General features: G+C 47.8%; 1 protein-coding gene across 1 annotated transcript; it reads left to right on the top strand.

Annotated features, from left to right (window-relative positions):
• Positions 1-2,181: 2,181 nt before the first annotated feature.
• On the top strand, positions 2,182-15,016 carry LOC144248168 (uncharacterized). The gene is made up of 2 exons (XM_085563803.1): positions 2,182-2,272; positions 12,171-15,016. Exon 2 carries the CDS (start codon positions 12,198-12,200, stop codon positions 13,371-13,373), a length of 1,176 nt encoding a protein of 391 aa, XP_085419929.1. The 5' UTR covers positions 2,182-2,272; positions 12,171-12,197; the 3' UTR covers positions 13,374-15,016.
• Positions 15,017-15,725: the final 709 nt, after the last annotated feature.

Here is a 15,725-nt window from a genome sequence, read left to right on the forward strand (position 1 = left end):
TATTTCCCTTTCCAAGGGGCTCCTGGGGAGACAGAGGAGACAAGAAGGATTCCCCATCTCATGACATTCCCTTTTTTCCTTCAGTAGCCCTATTGCAGTCACTGCATACAAGAGTTTAGTTGATCCCTTTGATGCCAGGGAGAACCCAGAACTTGAACCTCGCTGGATCCAGCCCTGTCTGCCTATCACCGAGCAGAGGGAAAAGATAAAGAACCTGGGTGGGGGTTGAGCCAAAATGGCATTTTGACACTTCTGATCTGCTCCCAGCTTTTGCAGCAGGGCACCAACCCCATCGCTGCAAACCACTCCCTTTTGCAAGGCACACGTGGACCTTGCTGGTAGCTCAGGGCTCCTGAAGGGGCTGCTGCAGTTGGCAACTGGAGCTGTTGTTGAACTTTTCACATTGCTTAACCCCCCATCCAAATGCCATCAACTGTCTGAGGAAGGACACAAAAATATTACCCTGGAGGGGCCAAAAACTTGGAAAAGGATGAAAGAAATGTTCTGATGATGACAATGACAATGACAAAAAACCACAATTTATTTTTGACAGCAAATGAGTACCCACAGCCCTCCAGCCCTCCCAGACTGGCAGCCGAGTGGGGCCGTTTCCATGGCATGAGGAGCTGGCAGCCTGCAGAGAGAAACCAGAGATCCACGGTCAGTCACAGAAGGCTCCTGTGCCCCTGTCCCACCACGGCCTGTGCCTGGGCCAGGCTGCTGTGTGCTCAGAGCCCAAACCTCCTGACCCATTCTCCGTTTTTAGAGAAGGGCAGAGTGGTAAGCCACATTCCATCTCCTCTGCTGAAGCACAGCCCAGCAGCCTCCTCAGCAGCTGCAAGGGCGGGGTGCCCGTGTGCCTGGTTTCCAGGCTCCCCGGCAGATCAGGGGTTAAACATTGGGTGTCTCCTGGATTGTTCCCGGAAAGGGCCCATCTCTGCACCCAGCTACCTTTTTTCATTTGTAAATTAGGTCTTTCTTTCTCTGCCAACAGTGGTTTCTCCAGCCCCGGCTGCAGCCACTGGTCATTTAAAACTTTAAGAATCTTTTTCTACAAGCACAACTGACTTGATGTATATTTTACAAAATCACGAATTGTGCCATAACATATATTACAATGGGGCTGCAGAGATCCCCCTGCAGGTCCATGGGGCTGCGGAGATCCCCCTGCACATCCATGGGGATGCAGAGATCCCCCTGCAGGTCCATGGGGATGCAGGGATCCCCTGCAGGTCCATGGGGAGGCAGAGATCCCCCTGCAGGTCCATGGGGATGCAGAGATCCCCTGCAGGTCCATGGGGATGCAGAGATCCCCTGCAGCCCCTGGAGGAGCCGGGCTGGAGCTCGGCGATGCCCGAGAGGAGGCTGTGAGCCCGCGGGCAGAGGGGCCCCGCTGGAGCAGCCTGTCCTGGCAGGACTGAGCCCGTGGCACAGTGACCCACGCTGCAGCACTCGGAGGGGGCTGTGCCCAGGGGATGGACTCCGCTCCGAGAAGTTCCTGGAGAAGTCTCGGCCGGGAGAGAGCGCAGGGTGCAGCAGGGAACGACTCCTGTCCCTGAGCAGAGGGAGAAGCCCCGGGGGATGAGCTGAGCATGGCCCCATTCCCTGTCTCCTGCCCTGCCGGGGGAGGAGGTGCAGCTGGGAGCAGGGAGGCGTGGGGAAAGCGGCATTTAAGGCTCTGCACTGACTTCTCCTTCTCCTTCTCCTGCTCCGAGTCTTTGGAGTTTTCCGCCAGAAATCTCTCCCCTGCCCCACCCACCCACAGGGCTTGGGGCAGGTTTCCCTTTTCGGGGGAAATCAAAGCGAAGCTCTGATGCGCTAACGAGGGGCAGGAGAAGTGAGGCTCCTGGGCTTCCCGCAGAGGCGGAGGCACGGGAGGCGCAGGGCCGGGAAAGCCGTGGCGGGAGGCGCGGAGAAGTTTGTTTGTGTGGGCAGCTCAATCCCGGCTCGGCCCGGGCCCGTGCCGGGGCTGTTCCTCATCTCCGGCTTTCCCCTCACGCAGCCCGGGGGCGCCGAGAGCGCGGGGCGAGGCGGGGCCGTGCGCAGAGCCCGCCCCGAGCTCGCTGCCATTGGCCGCCGGTGCCGTCAGTCGCGGTGGCGGCGCGCTGATTGGTGGGAGCGGGGCGCGGCGCGGCCCCGGCGGCGGGCTGAGGGCGGCCGTGGCCGCGCAGCGCCGCCATTGGCCGAGCGGCTGCGCGGGCCCGGCAGCGGCGGCAGCGGCCGGAGCGCGGTGAGGCGGCGGCGGCGGAGCTCGGAGGCGGCCCCGGCGCAGGTGGGAGCCGCGCTGGGCTCTGCGGGGGCTCGGGGCTGGCTGCGGGCGGAGGGGGCGGCAGGGGGCTCCGGCGGCTCGCCGGTGCCGTGTCCGGCCCGTGCCGGCCCCGGGCTGAGGGCGCTGCGGGAGCGGCTGCCCGCGGTCTCCTTCCCGCCGGGGCCGGGCAGGAGCCGCTGCCGGAGCAGCGCTGGCTCGGCCCGGCTGCTGTGGGTAGGACAGAGGGGCTGCCCCGCGGCCGGGAGCGGGCGGGGAAATTCCCGTCGCCGGAGGTTCGTGTGCCCGGCGGAGAGCGAGGAGTCCTGTCAAAGTGTTATTGCCGAGCAGGGGCAGAGGCCGTGGGGCATTTGCCGTGCGCTCTCTGCCGTGGCTGTAGTCCGCAGCCTCCTTTTTATCCTCATTTTCCCGGCCGCATCTCCCTCTGCCTTTGCCCACCGGCTGAGTTCCTTGGAAGGTTCCGACTTCCCGATGCGCCTGGAGCCTGTCCTCGTTAATGTGCACCCTCCTTTTGTATAACAGCCGATATTCATGGCTCTGTTAAGTCTTTGTTCTTCTCCTCGAAGTCCAGGAATGTAGCGGGACTTTGAGCAGCTGTCTGGGTCAATTTGTAACATTTATTGGACCTGATGGTTTCTCCCCTTCTCTACAACTCCCTGGCCCTATCTCCAGGCAGATTCACTCCTTGACTCTGTTTTGTTCTTCCCGGGTCCTCTTTGGTTTTGGGATTATTCTCGGTGCCCTCATTCCCTGTCCTTTTGTAGCGTTTGTGGATCAGGAGGCCTGGCTGCCACCTGCATGCCCTGGCTCAGCTGCTGGATGAGCTGCACTGCCAAGGTGTGGAGCATGGTAAAAAGATGAGAGTTGCTGCAGCACAGAAGAGGAGAAGCAGCATTCCTTTATCCCCTGGTGTGCTGGGGAGCCAGGAAAGCGTGTCCCATTCCCATCCTTTCCATGTTTGGACCAATACATAAACTGCTCTCCTATTTCCTTTTTATCTTTTTTAGCAATTTTCTCGTCATCTCTTTGCCAACAGCAGTTTGAGCCATTTAGTTTTCCACAAACTCCTCCTTTTTCTGCTAACAGATAATCTGATCCCATCCCCTGGTGAAATGTTGTGTTCCTCGTTTCAGTGGCTTGGTCGGCAGGAAGGTCAGGAGCTGGAGCTGTCTGGTTGGTTCTTATTCCGAGGACAGCTTGTAATCAAATTATGCCATTCAAATGAAAAATGGGTTCTCTGTCTCCTGATATGAATTTGTGAGAAACGCCAATCACTTGGTTTTTAAAATGTTAGAAGTTTAATACTAGTAAAATGGTTATAAAAGTAGGAATACAATTAGACTAATAAAAATTTAGAGTTAGGACAATTGCAAGACATTAAAAAGCAAAGACTTGCAGATGTCCGGATGCTCTCTTGGGCACTTAAGCCACAACAAGCATACCTTGTGAATAAAGGAATCACCCCTAAAAAAATACACTGTTGCATATTCATATATCCTTCATGGTTATGCATACATTTTATTTAAAACAAGTAACTCTGTCTGTTGTATGTCAGCTGTTTTTTTTAATCCCCACAGCATCCTCCAGTCTGAGCATGGCCTGAAGAAATTAACTTCTTCTAGTAAGAAATCCATAAATTCCTCTTGTCTGGAGAATTTAGGTGTTCCTTGAGCGAATTTAGGTGTTCTCATTCCTTAACCCCCCCCCCCACACACACACATGCATATTTTCTCTTTTAAGTACTAAAGCTTAATTTTATCTACAAAGCTACGTTTACCATACTATTAAGATGTTCATACAGCACAAGTTATCATTATAACATAATACATGTAGTAACTATCTGCACAGAGCCATATAACATGCATTTTTCACAAAATCATTTTGGTTCCCAGGGGCTGGTCCATGGTGTTGTAGGATTTGTTCTGGTGGCCGTTCATCTTTTCCCCATGTTTGGGCGCTCCCTCAAGCTGGGGCTGCATCAATTGACCATTTTTTTTCTTACTCCTTCATCATATACTTGAATTCCAACTGATTTCCCTGAACTTGTTCTAGCAAAACCCCCAGTGCTCTGATACACCCTGTACAGCACAGACAGGGACAGGAGATGTTGGAGTGGGCAGAGGGATGATCCCCCCCTTATTTTAGTGAAGTTTTCCCAACATTCTCCATTTGCTGTTTCCCTTTGCAGCTTCAGCCATTTCTGTTGCAGAGTCAGAGATCCTCAGCATGGGCTCTGCCTTCAGCTGTGCAGATTCCATCTGTGCAAGCAGGCAGAGCTTGGGGTGAGGGGCAGAGGGAATCAGCCAATTCCTGCCCCAGGCAAGAAGAGCCAGGTACATTGTCCCCAGTTTGCCCCAGCAGTGTTAATTTGCATTTCTAAAGCTCCTCCTGGGTGCCTGGAATGCAGCTTCTCTTCCACAGCAGCCTTCAGCAGCCTCAGTTGTGCCCCCCCCCCACAACCTGCTGCTTTTTTTTCCCCTTCAAATCATTTCTTTACTGTTTATGAGTTAAAGGGTCACCTTTAAATCTCATCTAGTTTTGAAAATTTTGAAAAACTCTAATCACTTGGTTTTTAAAATTTTAAAAGTTTAATAATAATAAAATGGTTATAAAAATAATAATACAATTAGAGTTAGGACAATTACAAGACAAAAAAAGCAAAGAATTACGGATGTCCAGATGCTCTTGGACCCTAAGTCAAGAACAGCATGATTTGTGAACAAAGGAATCACCCTTAAACAAAGACACTTGTTGCATAGTCATACATCCTTCATGGTTATGCATACAACCTATTCTAAACAAGAAACTCTGTTGTATGTCAACTGTTCCCTTTAATCCCCTGGCATCTTCAAGTCTGAGCAAGGCCTGAAGAAATTAGCTTCTCCTGATAAGAAGCCATAAATTCCTCTCCTTTGGAAGATTTAGGTGTTCTTTGAAGGGAGCATCTCATTCCTAAAAAGAAAACACCCCAACATACATAATCTCTATTTTAACATAATGTTGTAACCTAAAACTACACTTAACACAATACGTAAGGGAATTAATACAGCATAACTTTCTAACATGACACATATAATATTCATTGTAACGTTTGCGAAAAGCCAATCATAAATATGCATTTTTCACAATCCCACCTCTTACTGCTCAAGCCAAATGATTTATAAAGAATATTTCCTGTCCTCTTGATTTCTTTGGACTCTGTTGGTAATCAAATAAAACATGGGATTAAACAAAGAAGAAATATCAAAACACTTGTAACACATAAAAGGAAGAATCCTAATTTCTTCCACCATCCCATTCTCAATACATTACCCCACCTGCTAGTTTTATAACATTATTTTCCCATTTTTGGACTGATACCTAGGTCATAATTTTTTTCTGATATCCTTTGTTTTTTCCAGGATGACATCCTCATTGCCATCTATTTTCAACAATCTGTACATCCCATTCTTTAGCCAATAAATAGGGTAAAGCCAACCTATTTTAATGCATTGCAGGTGATGTTTGGCTTTGCAGACTCCATATTAATTCCAATGCCTGAGCAGCTTTGTTTATTATCTTCTCTATAGCTGCTTGGAGTAATTTAATATGATTCAGGATATAATTTGGGGTTAACACAGAGCTAGACTGCTGTGCTTGTTTTACCTTTTTTTTACTAATTGTCTCTTCACCGAATCTTGGACTATATTTCTAAGATCAAATGTAAAACAAATCCATCTCTCTCCTTTTGGACATTCCATGCCCCAAGTATTACTACTTTTTCCTAAGTTCTTTGTATGTGATAATTTTCCGCCTTTTTCCTGCAGATACTTAATTTGGATGGGTTATAACAGTGGCTGTTGACATGGGTGTGTGTAACAAAAAGGAACTTTGGTTTCTTTCCATGTGATACTTTCTGTAGCATTTGTGACACGATCTTGCTGCTATCTCAGAAGGGAAAAGACAACAAATGAGAGACAGAAACAGGAATGACAGAGGTCTGGCATGGCTTATACCCCCACCTCCCCTGCCTGTGGGGCTGCTGCCCACAGCAGGTACGTGTGATCTTCTCGCTGGTGAGTACAGTGCTCAATCCAGGCTTGCCCTCTGTTTCCCTTGTCACTCCTTTTTTACTCATTTCCAGGCAAATTGGTTTTGACACCTTTTAACTGTGGTTTTCCACCATTCCTCAGGTATCTCTCAGTCCACAGGCATTGATAATCCCCATCTACAAAAGCAATTTATTACTTCATTTTTTGAGGTCTTTCTGTATAGGGGATTGATTCAGTACTCAATACTTCTTGCCACGAGAACATAGATTTTGTGAGCTACAATGCCAATTATTCTCATAATTTAAACATTCACTTATAACCCAGCTGCCATGTCCAATATGGGGATGAATCAAATAAAGTATACAGCATAGTATTAATGGCAATTTCCCTTCTTGCCTGTACAAGTCACAGGCTAAGGCCAGACTATCAGAACTCTTTGACTCAAACACTCCCGATCCTCCTGTTTGAAGTGGCAGTGTTCCTCTGCCAAGGAGGTGTCGGAGGCGTCTCAGGGCTTATTCAGGCAGGGCTTAGAACCAGTGATGCAAGCTTTGCCTTATTTCTCAGTTAGGTGTTATTCTTTGTACCTGCCTTGGATCATTTGGCTCTTCCCAAACCATTACCACCCAGTCCTGGTTGAAAGTCAATTTGGTATCACCTGGTTTAGATGTGATAGTCCATTCCTCACGTTTCTTCACCAATTCTTTTATTTTGCTGGCATGAATTCACCCTCTTTTCCATGGTTGGGATTGCTGCTTTAGTAGTACCTGGAAAGGACTTCTTAATAACACAGTGTTAAAAGAAAAACAATACTGCATTAACTTTCACCATTAGTTTTCTTCAAAACTTTCTGGGTTTAACTAAAAACTTTTTCTATAGCTGCTTCTTCTTCTTGTATCCAGCTGTGCTAATTGCTGCAGAGGCCAATTCTTCTTCTTGTGAGCTATAATTAGTTAAATAAAAAAAGACTAGCCCAAATTTAACACAAGATGTATCACATCTCTTGGTTTTTTGCTTTTTAGGCAACATCCAACTGTTTTAGTGTTACAGACCCATTCTTCAGAACAAAAGCCTCCTTTCCTTAACAACAAAAATCAGAAGGAAAAAAAAAGAAGTCTTGTTTAAGAAAATAAAGCACATTGTGAGAGTCAGCTATCTCTGCTTTGATCTTATCTCTATTGGTGGTCCAGCTCTCCCTCTTTTTCACAGCTTTGCCTTTGACTGTACTTCCTCACTCCCCTCCCCTTGTTGTCACTCTGTCTAGCAGGAATGGGGGAGAACTTACAAATAGCTGCAGTATGGGGACTTTGGGGCATATTTCGCTCTCCCTCTTTCTCTTTCTCTCTCTTTCCCTTTCTCTCTCTTTCTCTTTTTCTCTCTTCTTCTCTCTTCTCCCTTTCTCTCTCTTTCGCCCTCTTTTTCTCTCTTCACATTTCACCATCCACATTCCAATATCAGTCCACTTTCTAACATTAGTCCTACATCCTGGAGAGGTGAGTCTGCCAATCACCTCTCCCTCCTTTTTCAACTTCCTTACAAATTTAATTACTGTTGTTATGTGTGTTCTGCAGGCGTGTAATTCACAGCACCCTCCACCAAGGGCTACCAGCTACCCACAGCTGACAGTGCTAAAACTAAAGACTTATTTTGCTGTCACAATTTTCCATTCACAAACTTGAAAGGGTTGTAGGAACAAGGTAAACAAAAACTTACTTCTGAAGTGATCTTGCCTGCAGTAAAAAATTTAAGGCAATGCTTGTTAGTGCAATATAATTTGCAAAGAAGCCAAGGTTTGATTTGGGAAGGGCATCTGAGGACACAGAGCATGAGTTTTACCAATCTATAATTTGAAGAGGGAATAGACAAAATGTGGATACAGTGGGGGAGACAGCAAGTAAGGAATTTATCTCTGCAATACTCTCTTTTTGACTGCCAGGAGACACTCTCTGAAGAGGTTCTTACAGTACAAACAATAACTGGATGGGAAGAGGCACTCTTGAATTTAAGCTTTGGTGTCAAAGTAGGAAACTGCCCCTGGGCACTGCAGTGCTGGAGCACCTTGCCTGCAAACTCACCAGAGGCAAGCCACTGCTGCCACGCTGCAGGGCTGCCTGCAGCACAGAGGGAACCATGGCCAAGCCCTCCCTGCAGGCCTGGGTAATCCACACAAGGAATCACAATTGCTTCATAGCTCTCTAACTCATTCAAGAAATAGGAAACTGTAGTAAACAGAGATCTCCCTCACCATCTTTTTCATATGTGTGTGTCACACACCCACTGTGACGCTGGAAGTAACAAATTGTTTACATTAGAAGATACTGAAACTTTTTCTTCATCTAGCTTTGTAGTTTCCCTTTTCTATATGTAGCCACCTCCCATTCTGGGAAAAAATGAGCCCTATGTTTTTTACAAGTGTTTTGTATGCACAATTTTAATTTCTGTTCTAGATACACTGCAAGTAGTTAGCACTTCCAGAAAAAACAGCAAACAAACAAAACAAAAAAACGAAGAAAGCAAAACACATTTGGGTACATGAAAAAGGACTGGTTGGAAGGAAAAATGTTTCTCATTGACCTACCAAGCAGCTGGTGTTACCTTTATTTTAACTTTACACACTGAGAACACTTGATTGAACAGCCTGCATTGACTCAAATTAATAGCAGGTTTTGCTATGTCAGAGCTGTAAACTAGTTTTTCAAACTTAGAGTACAGTAAGTTATGTATTTCAAGATAAAAATCACACAGCAAATTGGAAGAAATTTAGTACTGCATGAGGTGTGCACACAATTAATTTACCTCCAAAAGTCAGTTTATGACTTTCCTCTACCAGGATTGCAGTAGCTGCTATAGCTTGAATACACACTGGCCAGCCTTGATTTACTGGATCCTGTGGGAACCCCAGCCTTGTTTTGGGGCCACATGTGGTGGTGAAATTCCTCCTCCAACCCGTGCTTCCAAAGAAAAACTCCGCAGGCTTAGCTGTTCGGTCTCAAGGCAGTTTATTGCTAGTTATCTAACAGATTATGTTCTTGGACTGTGGCTATTTGATCAGTGGCCTGGGTAGAGGCACACACACACCCTGACATCCTCTCTATCTGCTGTCTTCTTCGTCTCTCTCCCCGCCCAGGGTTGCTGCTATCTTTTATAAGATATATTACGTATAACATGTTTACAATTATTCCCCAATACCTACTACCTACGTTGCCAAGTGTTTTTCTATTCTAAACCAATCTGTGAGTGCCAACATCACCAAAAACATGGAGGTAAGGAAGAAGAAGGAAGAAGGATGGGTTCAGCCCACTTTCCTCCATCTTAGAACTTTTGACCCCCATGTACAAAGTGAAAACCCCCCTGTACATGTGCTAAAACCCCCCTGTACAATACTAAAAAATATTTCCCTCTACTTTGTAACTACTTTTACTATACTATCTAACCTTTTGTGATTGCTTGTTCCACCTCCAAAGTTGGTAATTCATTCCATGGCTCAAACTCAAAATCACAGTTGTTTTTCAGCTGTCTGCCAGGGTCTAGAATGCTTCTGACCAAGGCCTGGAACCTCTAAAAATGTCTGAGAGACATTTTGAGTTCCCACAGGATCCCACATCTTTGATAAATAAGCCATGGGTCTCTTTACTCCTCCCCACTCTTGAAACAAAACCCTATTTTGAGCTACCCCCTTTTCTTCATTTACATACAAATGAAAGGGTTTTGCTAGTGAAGGTAAGCTTAAAGTTGATATTGGGGCTAGTTTTAACTTCAGTTTTCTTAGTTTTTCATTATCCTTTTTGGTCCATTTTATATCATCTCCCTCTGTCAATTTTTTTTTTATTCAAAAATTTTACTGCCTGTGTATATCCTTCAATCCACAATCTATAATATCCCAATAATCTGAGTATCTTTCTGATTTCCCCCTTTGAAGAGGGAGGGGGAAGGGATAGAATCCCTGTGTTTCAGTCAGGGTTGAGCTTCCAACTACCCTTTCTAAGCAAGTGTCCAAGATATTTTACCTCTGATTCTACAAATTGCAGCTTCCCTTTTGATACCCTTAATCCTTTTTCCCCAAGAAAATTCAAAAGCTTTATAGTAGCCTCTCTAACTTCAGCTTCAGCTTCCCCAGAAAGTAAAAGATTATCCACATATTGGATAATTTGTATTTCAGGGGGAGTGGGGAAAGTTTGTAGTATTGTTTCTAAAGCTTGTCCAAATAAGTTTGGGGATTCTGTAAGCCCCTGTGGTAGTTTTGTCCATCTTAATTGCTGTTTTCTCCAGTTAGTGGGTCCTTCCATTCAAAAGCAAAGATAACTTGCTCTCCTGGGCTAATGGGCAAGCCCAAAAGGCATCTTTAAGGTCCACTACACTAAACCACTGATGCTGGGGAGGAACTTTACTGAAAAGAGTATAAGGATTTGGTACCACTGGATAGCGGGTCTGAGTTCCTTTGTTAACCTCCCTTAAGGCTTGTACCAGTCTATAGCTCCCGTCAGGCTTCTTTACTGGGAGTATTGGGGTATTATGGGGAGACATACAAGGTTCTAATGTCCCATCCTTTGTTAGTCCTTCTATTACTGGCTTTAAACATTCCCGTCCTTCTAAAGATACAGGATACTGCCGTACACATATGGGACAATTTTTTTTCCTCAGTTGTAATCTTTATGGGGTCAATATTTAATCTTCCCCTATTTCCCTCCCCAGCCCAAACTTCCTTGTTAATTCTTCTTCCATCCTCCTGGCCTAGTTTTAAAAGTCTAGCTGTCATCTTCCCATCTTCTGGAACAACCCCTATTCCTAATTTCACTTGTAAATCTTGTCCCAATAAATTGCTACCTGCCCCTGGGACCAAGAAAACATCCCTCATCCAAAATCTAGTTCCTCCCTCTATTACCACATTTTTAATAATGGGTACTGTGGAACTCTCTCCTTTTGCTCCTGTTACTATTACGGTATCTTTGCTTACACTATAACCTTTTGGAATATTTAACAGAAAGGTTCATTCTGCCCCTGTGTCTACCACAAATTCCAATTCTTCTTCTTGGGGACCCACTCTTGAAATTATCTCAGCATTCCCCACCTGGACCCCACCTGCGCCCCCCCTCGGCCCCATGGCCCCGCGAGGGGAATTTGGGGAGGTGGGAGTGGGGCAGCGCCAAGGCCGGGCCCCCCCGCGCTGTCCTGGCGGGAGCGGCTGCAGTGGGGACCGAGTGCGGGCGGGAGCGGCCGAGAGCCCAGCGCTGCCCCAGCCCGACCTGCCCCAGCTCCATCCCTGCCCCTGCGCTGGGATGCTGTGGGGCTGGGGGGAAGAGGGAGCCAGCAGTGGGTGCTGGGCCTGGGGGCAGGAGGAGAAGGGAAGGAGAAGCAGGCTTGAGGAACAAAATGGTCAAAGGATGCAGGTGGCAGGAGAGGGTGGGATTGTGCAGGAGAAGGAGGAATAGGAAGAGGAGTGTGAGGAAGAATAGGGACACAGGAGGAGGAGGAGGAGCAGAAACAAGGATCACCACAAGGTTCCATCCCTCCTTGTATATATAGCCTCCCCTCAGCCCCAGGAGCATTGCCACCCCACATGCAGCACGTGACTGTTGAGGGGTTCCACGATTTTCACAGGAGTGAATCATGGCATTTCTCAGCTTTATTGGGTTAAATGTTGGTGCTTTATTTTTTTTAGGGGCTGAATCTTTATGTTTTGGAGGAATTTTTTACTGAATCTTGATGTTTGGGGAGGTTTTGATCTGTGTCTTAAAGTTTTGAGGATTTTTATGCTGAACCTTGGTGTTTTGGAGGTTCTTATAGACACACAATGCCCAATGACTTGGTGAGATGAAGTGGGGACAGGAGGAACTCCCAGTCCAAGATGCTCTGTTCTTTTTTTTTTCCCCCAGACCAGGATTTTTCATTCCCGGGGAGGAATGAAAATGGAGGAAATGGAGGAGGAGGAAAAGCCCTGGAGATCCCGCACAAGGAGTGGCAGCAAACCCAGCCCAGGGAGCTGCGGGGAGGAAAGAGCCCCCCTGAGCCAGGAAGGCGGGCAGAGATCCAGCCAGAGCTCAGAGCTGGTGGAGAAGCCTCGTGGCAGGGAGAAGCCCCACAAGTGCTTGGAATGTGGGAAGGGTTTCAGCCGGAGCTCCAACCTGATCGAGCACCAGGTGATCCACACTGGGGAACGGCCCTACGAGTGTGAGGAATGTGGGAAGCGTTTCCGCTGGAGCTCCAGCCTGAGACTTCACCAGAGATTCCACACCGGGGAGAGGCCCTTTGAGTGTGGGGAGTGTGGGAGGAGCTTCAGCAAGAACTCCATTCTGATCCAATACCAGAGGATGCACACTGGGGAAAAGCCCTTTGAGTGTGGGGAATGTGGGAAGAGCTTCAGCCAGAGGAGCAGCCTGATGCAGCACTCGGTAATCCACACTGGGGAAAAGCCCTTTGAGTGTGGGAAATGTGGGATGAGCTTCAGCCAGAAGGGCCACCTGATGCAACACCAGAGGATGCACACTGGGGAAAAGCCCTATGAGTGTGGGGAATGTGGGAAGAGCTTCAGGCAGAGCTCTGGCCTGAGGAGACATGAGAGGATCCACACTGGAGAAAAGCCCTACGAGTGTGGGGTGTGTGGGATGAGCTTCAGCCTCAACTCCCAGCTTACGGAACACAAAAAGATCCATACTGGGGAAAAGCCCTACAAGTGTGGGGAATGTGGGAAGAGTTTCAGGGAAAGCTCAGCCCTGATTCGGCACCAGGTGATCCACACTGGGGAACGGCCCTACACCTGCTTGGAATGTGGGAAGAGCTATGGGTGGCACTCAGACCTGAGAAAGCACCAGCGCATCCACAGCGGGGAGAAGCCCTACGAGTGTTCCCAGTGTGGGAAGAGGTTTCAGATCAGCTCCAGTCTCCTCGTACATCAGCGGAGTCACACCGAGGAGAGGCCCTACCGCTGCCCCGACTGTGGGAAGGGTTTCAAGCACAACTCCAATCTCACCGAGCACCGGCACATCCACACCGGGGAGAGGCCCTACGAGTGTGGGGAGTGTGGGAAGAGCTTCTCAGAGAGATCAGCCTTGATCAAACACCAAAGGAGGCGCCACTAAGGGGGGAAGCCCTGTGAGTTCCCCAAAGGTGGGAAGAGCTTCTTATGCTCCTCCCAGCTCCATTCCCTATGGGAGGATCCATGTTGGATGATCCTCAATGACCTTCATTGGGCAGTCTTGGTGATCTATGGGCCTGGTCATCTGTGTTGGGAAGACTCTTGACTGGGAGGCTCCACATCTTCCTCGTTCCCTGTGGGCACCTAGATAAACCCAGTGGCAGGAACATCCACTGGGGCACAGACCAACAATGGGAATTCCTTGGGGAGAGCAGATTTAATGACTTCCAACTCCATAAAATCTTTTGCATTCAATCCTATCTTCTGGTGGCATCAAGGAATACTGAATGGTCTTGGAGGTATGTCCTAGGTTGACTATATGATGCTTGTATCTCCAGTTGTCTTTTCTGTTTATAGTGAGTTATAATTTTTGCACCTTTAAGACTTGTTCCGAGAGCAAAGGAGGGAGAGAAGGGCAGAGTTTGTTTTCAGAAACTGCACTCACTCCTCCACATTCTTGCTCCTGGGCCGGGTTGTCTGCAGATGGACAGACAGAGGTACAGAGCTCTCCTTTGCTGTTAATTAGTTTTAGCTAGCTGTGGCAGAGAAGTTCCCTGGACTGTGGCTGTTTTTCCCTTTTCTTTGGACCTGTTTAAACCTGCTCTGGCCTGAACACCCAGAAGAGCACCGGCAGCTCACACCTGTGGCCCAGTGGGCCAGGCCTGGACTGTGGCATTTACAGGACCGGAGGGACTGATAAGAGACTGAGTGAGCTGAGCTACAACCTACGGAGGGACTTCCTGAGTTTGTCTCTCTTTTAGAGCAGCAAGAGGTTTTATTGTTCAATATTGTTTAGGTTTTATTCTTTAAAAAACAGTTTTTTCCACTGTTCTCCAAGGAGATACTTTTCCCAAACTGGCTGGGGGAGGAGCCAATTGAATCTGCTTTCCAGAGGAATCCCTTTGGAGGTTCTCTCCCAAATTTGCTCTGAACCAGGACAAGGTCTTTTCCAACTTCAGGGATTCCACGATTTTGATTTCCTATTGCCCAAGGGTGTCTTCTGCAGCCAGATGGTGGAAAAACTGGGGAAAAGACCAAGATTTTGGAGACAGTGGGGTAGAAACTCCACCAAAAAGGTTCTTCCCTCCACCCAAGCACGTGGATCCTCAGCCGGCATGGACATGGAAGTCTTTTTCTTTTGGCCTTGATTTTGTTTTCATTTCTCTTTATCCCTTTAAAATATCCAATATTGAAGTAAAAATAGACATTGAACTAAGTTAGTGGATGTGGTCATGGTAGGACACAGACATGGTGGGACACGTGTAAGAATGTGCCCTCTGTTGACAGAGTAAACAAGTTAACCTTTTGTTCCCTTAAAAAGGACAAAAGGCCAGGTGTTTCTCTCCTCAATTTGGTTGAAAGACACCTCATAGGACCTTGTGGACTTCACCTCAAACTTAAGGGTAGCTAATTGGACAGGAGCCAAAAAGTCCCACCTAAGCAATTCCCTAGAAAAGAAGAGAACAAAAGAAGTTAATTGCTTTTGTGAAGTGTTTTAGCAAGAGCAAGAACCTCTTGCCCTGACTTGGCTTTTCTCTGTAAAAAGCTTTTTTATTTTTGCCTTTTATTAAAACTTTTTATTCCCAACACTGTCACATGAGCCATCCTGCTTGTTTTATGCCACCTGAGGTAGCTGAGCTATCAAGGGTATAATGCTTATCTCTGAGAGCTTATAAGACCAGGCTCAAAAAGAGAAAAAGCATTAGACATGGAGAGTGACATGGGCACGCATGGACATGGAGGGGGACAGGGCCATTCCCTAGGGACATGGGGAGACACAGGCATGGATGGAGACATGGGGGACAGTGACAGGGATGGAAACATGGTGGGGAGACAGCCATGGGTGAGGACATGGTGGGACATGGCCAGTGACAAGTGGGGACATGGCCATGGCCGGTGCCATGGGAGGAACTTGCAGGGGATGAGGGGGATGCTGGGTTTGAGGGAGTTGAGGGTTCCTGGGCAGGACTTGGACCTTGCTGAGGCCTTTGGGGAGCACAGGCCAAGCGGCTCCAGCTGCGCTGGGAGAACCTGGTGGAGGTTCTGGGGCAGCTGCTCAAGGACCCCTGACCTGGAGCCCCAGGTGGGCACTGGGCTCCTGGAAGGGGATGAACATCCTTGTCCCTAGGAGGGAAATCCCAACACCCCCAGGGTGTTGGGGACAGCTGAGGGGCCACAACAGGGAGGGGAAAGCCCAACAGAGCTGTCCTCCTCCTAAGCTACATCCTAAATATCCCAAAACTCAGGGATTCCTTCCAGGAAAAAGCTGCCAGGAGCTGCCTGAATTGAGGGAAAG

Source organism: Lonchura striata, chromosome 31 (assembly GCF_050655825.1).
Source record: "Lonchura striata isolate lonStrDom1 chromosome 31, ASM5065582v1, whole genome shotgun sequence".
In the NCBI taxonomy this organism is placed as follows: domain Eukaryota; kingdom Metazoa; phylum Chordata; class Aves; order Passeriformes; family Estrildidae; genus Lonchura; species Lonchura striata.